Genomic DNA, 7,500 nt, shown 5'->3' with positions numbered 1-7,500 from the left:
ATAGCTGTTTCCTTAGGTTTTTTCTTAAGTATAATATTATTTTTTGTTTCATTTTAAGTTTATTTTTATTAATGTCTTAGTTTCTCTTTTTCTTACCTTCTTACTGAGGTATAGGAATGCAACAGAATTCTGTGCATTAATTATGTATCCTGTGACTTTACTGAATTCATTTACCGGTTCTAACATTTTTTTGTTTGTTCATTTTTGTAGTTTTCTATATATAGTGTCATGGTGTCCATTTCTTGTAGGTTGTCCTATTGGCATATAGTTTCTGATGTGCCATCAAGCCCTCTTGTCTCCACCGTTTCTGTCAGAACCCTGCGTTCACCCTGCCTGTGTCCGAGTTTTGTTTTGTTTTGATTTTTTTCTTTTTATCTCGGACAAGTGACTGAGTTTCAAACCTCCCAAGTTTTAGGGGCTGCCCTGGGGGAGACCCGTGCTCCTCCCGCCCGGGAGGGTCTCCTCCCACTTCTGGCCTTTGCTGGCCCGGCCCAGGGACGCGGCCCCGTGACCGCACAGGGGTTTGCAGTTTGTGGCCACACAGGGCAGACAGCTGGCCCTAGTCCCGCGGCCCTCGGCCGGGGTCCCCGCTCCTGGGCCTGGGAACCGTTGGCGCCACCGTCCCTGGGACCCCGGGGACCCTGAGCCCACCCTGTCGCTCCAGGGGCCGCCCCCCACTTCGCCTCCCGAGCACCGTCGAGGCCGGCGTGTCCCCCCCTCTAGCAGACTTCTGGAAGTTCTGACTTTGTGCTCTGCTGCTTCTAATAGTGTGCGTAGACCCGTCAGCTGGCTCCCTGCCCCTGTGGGATCCGGGGCTGTGTCTCCCCCAGACCGACTGACTGATTTTCTTTTTAAGATTTTATTTTTCTGTCATCTCTACACCCACATGGGGCTTGAACTCTCCGCCCCAAGAACAAGAGTCGCGTGTTCTTACCAACCACCCCCACCCCAACCACCCCGAGAGCGGCCAGGCTCCCTTTGATTGATTGACAGGGAGTAACTGAAGCCGACGTGCTGCCTGTGTCGTGTCAGGGCAGAAACTGAGCCCCGGCGTCGAGGTGCGGTGGAGTCATTGGGACCTTGGTCGATGTTAAAGAAAGCGGAGCCTCCCCGGGAGCCCCGGGAGCCCAGGGAGCGGGGCCCACACACGTGACAAGTTGGCCGTTTCCTTGACCAGGAGTCATTGGGCTGGCTGCCGATTTATTTGAGTTGCTGTTCGACGGCGAAGGTCGTTCTAGGATGGGGACACAGCGAGAACGTTCCGGGTTCTTGCGGGTTCGGAGGTAGCTAAAGCTCCCCCGTCGTGGACTCGATGTCCCAGCTGGGTGCAGAGATAGGCGAGCCAGCAAAGAGATGAGAAACATGGCCCTGGGGTGCCTGGCCGGCCTGGTCGGGGGACCTTGATGTCAGGACTGTGAGCTGGAACTCCGTGTTGGGTGTAGAGAGGACATAAACGTAAAACCTTTAACAAATAATAAATGGATGAACTAAGACAGCGTGACGTGGAAGGGGAGTGCTCGCTTCAGGACAAACCTCAGAGCGGACCATGTCTAGCCTGCGACCTGTTCTTGATGGCCCCGCTCGCTCTCCCGGGCCCAGATGACGGGGTCCCCCACGAGGGACGGTCCCGCCCGAGTGGGAGTGGGCCTCCTTCCCCGTAAGGCCCGTGCCTCCCCTCGTTCTGCAGGACAGAAGAGCCGGGAAGGCACGAGCTCGGGGGGATCAGCATAAACCTCGGCGATGGTCCTTCCCGATCCCGGGAGCCAGAGCTCGGCCTCCTTTTGGGACCCGACGTCCTAAAGAAGCCCGTGTGGTCAGTGGCTCGGATGCAGGGCGGAGGCCGACGGAGAATCAGGAAGAGCAAAATGGGGCGGGGGGGAACCAGAAGCTGAAGGAGAGGGGGACAGCTGTCAGCATCGGGAGCCTTCGCGGGGACCCGGCGTCCTTTCCCAGGAGGGGCCCCCCTCTGTAGGGTGCTTCCCGCCGCCCCGCGCTCCCCGTGGGCACCCGCAGGCGCATCCCCGGGCCTCCAGCGCCTCTGCAGCCGTGGTCTGGAGCGTCCTCCGTGTGTCCTACCGGGGTCCCCAGCGTCCCGTCTGTAACCGTCCGGCTGCTGTCTGACAACAGTCGGGGGATTCCGACGTTTGTTGGGTTTGGGGTGTGTGCCTGTCTGTCGCCGTGCCGCGATCTGATCCTCGGGCCGCGTCGTCCTGACGCCGAAACGGTTGAAACACCATCATTTCCGGTGCTGGCGCTGGGCGGCTAGCTGGGTTCTCCCGGCCGACCCGGGCCCCCTCGTGCCGTCCCGTGCCGTCCCGTGCCGTCCCGTCCCGCCGGGGGGTCGGCTGAGCTGGAAGGTCCGGCTCGGCCACATTCCCGTGGGTGGCAGCGGGTCCCCGCCGAGCGCCGGCCGCTTCTCTTCTCCCCGATGCCTCTCCAGCGGGGAGCCAGACCTCGGGGCCGCCCTGGGGGGAGCTCCTGAGGGGCCGGCTGCCCGTGGGGGGAGCCCTGGGGCTGCCTGTGTGTGTGTGTGTGTGTGTGTGTGTGTGGGAGTCGGGGTGGGGACGGGGCCGGGGTCCCTCGGTCCCCTGCGCTGCCTGCCCCCAGGCCGAGCCCCGCGCTCACCCAGCCCCTACTCTCCAGGGCGTGCAGGGTGCCCTCCACACTCTGGTGCGAGGGATCCAGCAGCACCGGGTGTGCACGCTGAGCCCGCCCGGTGAGGGTGGCCCAGGTGTGAGAGCTGCAAGGGCCTGCTGTCCTGACGTCCGCTCCGGGGCCACGCTGACCGCCCCGCGGGCCCTCTGTGCCCCAGGCGCACAGGCCCGGGGCGGGGAGGGGAGGAAGCGCCCCGGAGCCCGGGCAGCCCAGGCCCCCTGGACAGAGGGGGCACAGACCTCCCAGGGCGCTTAGCACAGACCCTGGTGACCTGAGGCTCCCCGGCTGTCACTCTGTCCCAGGGCCCGTCCTGGCCGCGGGCGCAGGCTGAGTCGCAGTAGAGTCTGCGGGGTCCTGACCCTGGCGTCTGGCCGCCCCGGGAAGGCACGTGGGGACGTCAGCTGTGTGTGCCTGGCGGCGCCCCCGCAGGGGCTGGTCGGGGCCTGGGCGGCGCCCCCTCCTCCTCTCTGGGGGTGTCTCCGCACCCCGTGCACAGAGCTCCGGGAGACGCAGAAACGAGCCGGCCGTGCCCTCTCACACAACAACACTTTATTGAACTTGCAACAGCAAACAGGGGCTCAGAGCCGAGGGTGCGCGCCTTCCCCTGGGAGACCTTCCTGTCCTTAGAGGAAAGCGGGAATCCCACAGGGGTGCGGGTGCTGGAGTCCCCCGCCTGGGAGCCTGTGCGGACTCGACTCCGGGTGGGGGCGCGTGTCCTGAGGTCGGGGCGGTGAGAGGCGGTTCTGGGGGCGGCAGGGCTGACGTGGACCTGCGGCCCATGGGCTCCTGCGCTGGGTCCCCGCAGGGCAGCTGGACCCCGGCCTCGGGCCCCCTGGGGCCGGGTGACTGACTGCTGGAGCCCCAGCGCGTGGAGGAGCCTGCCTCCTGGTGTGGGTGGGGGTGGGGGTGGGGGTGGGGGTGGGGCCCACGGGCCTGCCCCCGCTGCCCTGCCCTGGGGTGTCCCGGGATCCCCAGGGCTGCCCTAGGTCAGCGACCTGGGTCTGTGGGGCACGCCCAGGGCCCAGGAGGCCACATCCTGCTGTGAGAGGGCTCGCTCGGCCCGGGGCCAGAACGCAGGCCTGGCCAGGGCCCCGGGGCGCTGGATCCCATTAGCGCTGGGCCTGGGGCAGGCGCTCGAGTCGCCCCTGCCCCCACAGAGCCCGGGGCCAGGCCAGCCCAGGTCCCTCTGGGTCAGGGGCTGGTGTCCCGTGCGGGCGGTGCCGCCCTCCGGGAGGCACAGCGAGACGAGGCAGGGCACGGTGACGGCGGGCCGGAGCCTCCGGGCCCCCGCCCTCACCGCCACGCTCTGCCCCCGAGGCCCGCGAGCATCGAGCTGCCCCGTGGACGCGGGGGGCAGAGGGTCCCGGGCCTGTGCGGGGCCTCGGGGCAGCGGGCTCAGCGCCGCCCTGGCTCTGCCCTGGCTGTGCCCGTCACTGCCCAGCGAGGGGCACGAGCTGCAGTGGCCGCGGGGCAGGAAGGGTGTCCTGGGCCCGACAGCGTCATCCCTAGGGGGCTGGGGGGACCGCGTGATGGGAGTCCCGGGGGTGCTCCAGGGCCCGGTCCGTCGCGGGGCCTCTGGGGTGGCCCAGGCCGGTGCCAAATGGAAGGAGACCCCGTTTTCTGTCTTGAAGCCCGCCGTGTCCCGGGGCCGCCTGCCTGCACCGCCTTGTTGCCCCGGGAGGGTGGGGAGGGAGTTCCACCGCCGGGGCTGGGGGGCAAGTTGGACGATGGCCTGGCCGGGAGGGGGTCCGGGCGGCTCAGGCCGGGCGGCTGGGCCCGGGGAGGCCGGCTCCTCCACCCTGGGCGGTGGCTCAGAGGCCGGAGAAGGGAGGAGAGGCCCGGGCGCCGGGGACACTGGCTCCAGGCCCAGGGGCCTCGTGGGGAACTCCTCAGGTCCCGCTGGAAAGAGGCCGACGGGGTCAGCGTCTCCAGCAGGCTGTGTGTCCCCCGCTGGGGGCCCCGGGGGTCCTCCCGGCTCCCGCGTGACCCCCCCCCCCCCCGGCCTGACCCTGTGCTCAGCCCCCCACACTGCTGCCCGGGCCCTGCAGTGGGTACCCGCCCGCCCAGCCCTGGCCTGGGGTCCCCGAGGCTGGAGCAGAAGAGGAGAGCCCCAGAGATGAGGACGGGGGCCCCGGGGGCTCTGTCCCCTGTGGGCGGCCCCAGCAGGCCGAGTCGGGAGGGGCCGGGGCCCTGAGCCCACCTGGCGGGGGCAGGTCGCACCGCATCCTGCGGAGCTGGGTCATGGAGGCCCGAAGGTGTCTCAGCACGGCCTCGTCCTCCAGGGCCCAGGGCTGGGCCAGAGAGTCCTGGAGGAACTCCCGGAGCCCTTCCAGGGGCAGCTTCAGGAGGCGCTCTGGGCGGTGGGCGAGAGTCAGACCCAGAGGGCCCCGCCCTGGGGCCCCCGGGGCCCCCAGGCCAGCGGCTGGGGTCCCGCTGTGCCCAGGAGCGCCGCGGGCAGTGCGCTGGCCGGGGTGGCCCCTGCCCGCTGCTCCACTCGGGGAGCCCCGCTGCACCCGCCTGCCCCGCCGTCCCCCCGCCCCAGGTCTGGGTGCTGCTCAGAGCCCAGGGTCACCGCCCCTGCCCCCCGCCCCCGGCACACCTGGGCTCCCGGGGGCTCACTTACTCCTGTGCACCTTGAGGATGGTATAGGCCATGGCCGTGAGCACCCTCTCCCCATCCAACACGTAGGCATCCCACAGCTTCAGGGTGAGCGAGAAGGGGGTCTAGGGGGACGGCGGGGTGGGAGGAGCGGCCTGAGCAGGGCCCCTGGGGGGCTCGGCTGGGGCTAGGCTAGGCCTGCCATCTGGCCCCCGGCTGCCTGCGACGAGGCCCCGCAGCGCCCCCCCCCCGCCCCCCGCCTCCCCGTGCGTGCCCTCCTCCCAGGGAGATCAGGGACTCCCGGCCGCTCCGGGTTCCGACCCCGGCCAGCACCTCCCGCACCCCTGGGGGCACAGACTCTGCCCGCACTTGACGACAGACACCACGCCTCGAGAGGACCCCAGGCTGGCCGCCCGATGGGCCGAGGGCCCGTCCACACCCCGGGCTGACCCGGCCTCCCCCGGGGGAGCTGAGGCAGAGACGGGCCGCCCCCCGGGACCTCGTCCAGGGACCCTCTGGGCTTCTCCAGGACGGGCTGGGCTGCGAGCCTCAGCCTCAGCCTCAGGACCCCGGGGTCGGGCCTGGCTCGTCTGGAGGGTGGGGCTGAGCTGGGCCCTCCCCGGGGGCAGGGGGCAGGTCCGGGAGCGGGGGTCCCGGGGGGGGGGCCTCACCCGGCCGAGGAAGCACTGGAGAAACCATTTGGGGCTGTAGATGCCGGTGGACATCTGCTCCTCGTCCTGGCGGGAGGGCAGGGGGTGCTCAGGCCCCACGCCGCGGCCCCTGGAGCCGGGTGGACGCGCTCCCCGCGGCCCAGCCCAGCCCCGAGGGCGCCCCCGGGCCCCAGGGGGAGGAACGTGACCCCAACTCTGGGCAGCTCGGAGGGAGGGCCATGCCCCCCACCCCCTGCCCCGGGCTCCGGGGACGGAGCCTCAGGAGCTCCCACTCGCCCCCACTCGCCATGTGCTTCCTCAGGTCCGGGAGAGCTCTTTGGAGGACCCGCTCGTGATGTCTCTGGAACCTGAGGAGCTTCGGGAAGCCCGGGACGAAGAAGCCTGAGAAGGCCCCAGGCCCCCACGGTCAGGGCCTCCTCCTGCACCAGGCGGGGTGGGGGGTGTCGGGGCAGGGGCCTCCCCGCCACGCCCTGACCCCCGTGTGCCCACCGCCCTCGGAGCCCTGGCTGGATCCGCTCTTCCCAGAGGGCAGGGCCTGCCTCCCAGGCCGGGGGCGCGGGGCCCGGGGACCCTCGTCCTCACAGAGACCCCGCGGGGCGTGGGCTGGGGGCTGAGGACCGGGCCCGGCTGACCCAGCACCCTCTCTCCTGCGGGGGCCGCCGCGGGGACAGGCGGGTCCCCAGCCCCGAGGGGCAGCGGGTGCAGGCCACGGGGAGGGTGATGGGCGTGCACGGCCCTCTGCTGTGGGTGGGGCTTGGGAGTGAGGCTGGGGGCCCCCGGGAGGGGGAGACGCTGCCCCCTGGGCCCCGTGTGGCCGTGGGCTGGCAGGGGGGCCTGGGGGACAAGCCGGCAGCCCGGCGGGAGGCTGGGGGAGCAACGGGAGTGCGTGCCTGGCCTGCAGACGGTGGGGCGGGTGGCCGTGGCTCCGGGACCCCGAGGCCACCGGGGAGGCGGGGCCCTTGCCCGTGGGGGGGCGAGCTGGGGGGTCCCCGCCTGCCCCCCGGTGCAGCAGCCTGCAGGGAGGCCCTCCTGAGCTCCCCGGCGGGCCCCTACCGTGCATGGAGTGCCGGTCGCCCACCATCAGCTGGGCCAGCGCCCAGAAGGCGTCCTCCTCGGGCAGGAACATGAGGAGGACGGCCGCGATCTCGCTCATGCCCTGGCAGTAGCCCACCTCCTGCAAGAGCCAGAGCCCCACGGAGGGCGTGCGCCCCGAGGCCCCCTCTGAGCCCTCCCCGCGGGCGTCAGGCTCCCCCGGCTCCCTCCCAGCCCGGGCTCCCGGAGGGGGCTCCCAGAGGGCGGGGGAGCAGGTGAGGGCCACCCGGACCAGCTGGGGCGCGAGCACCCCGGGCCCCGCTACCGAGCCCTGCGGCCGCCGTGCCAGGACCCCCGTCCTCAGGCCAGCAGGAGGGGCCTCCGTGAGCTGTGCCAGGCTGTAGGGGACCCGCCAGGTCTGGAGACCCCCCAGAGGGCAGGTCGGCGGGGGGGTGGGGGGGCCTGACTGTGGCCCCTGGCAGGTCCCACGAGGGGAGCTGGGCCAGGACACCCCGCGGGGCCGGGGAGCGTGTGAGCTGGGGTC

At 70.4% G+C, this 7,500-nt stretch overlaps 1 protein-coding gene across 1 annotated transcript in view; it reads right to left on the bottom strand.

Moving 5' to 3' along the window:
- Positions 1 to 6,299, bottom strand: part of LOC140597542 (uncharacterized) — a gene marked incomplete at its 3' end in the record, with an annotated part of 55,764 nt that extends 49,465 nt beyond the window's left edge. Inside the window, exons 1-5 of the mRNA XM_072746423.1 lie at positions 6,211 to 6,299; positions 5,925 to 5,990; positions 5,279 to 5,378; positions 4,856 to 5,008; positions 4,318 to 4,554 (exon numbers count right to left, since the gene is read on the bottom strand). Coding sequence (XP_072602524.1) covers positions 4,318 to 4,554; positions 4,856 to 5,008; positions 5,279 to 5,378; positions 5,925 to 5,990; positions 6,211 to 6,213 — 559 coding nt within the window. The remainder of the gene's footprint in view (positions 1 to 4,317; positions 4,555 to 4,855; positions 5,009 to 5,278; positions 5,379 to 5,924; positions 5,991 to 6,210) is intronic.
- Between the last annotated feature and the right edge of the window lie 1,201 nt (positions 6,300 to 7,500).

The sequence above is a fragment of the Vulpes vulpes genome, unplaced genomic scaffold (assembly GCF_048418805.1).
Source record: "Vulpes vulpes isolate BD-2025 unplaced genomic scaffold, VulVul3 u000000752, whole genome shotgun sequence".
Taxonomy (NCBI): domain Eukaryota; kingdom Metazoa; phylum Chordata; class Mammalia; order Carnivora; family Canidae; genus Vulpes; species Vulpes vulpes.
The sequence above is the reverse complement of the archived record's forward strand: the minus strand, read 5'-3'. Positions and strand labels throughout refer to the sequence as shown.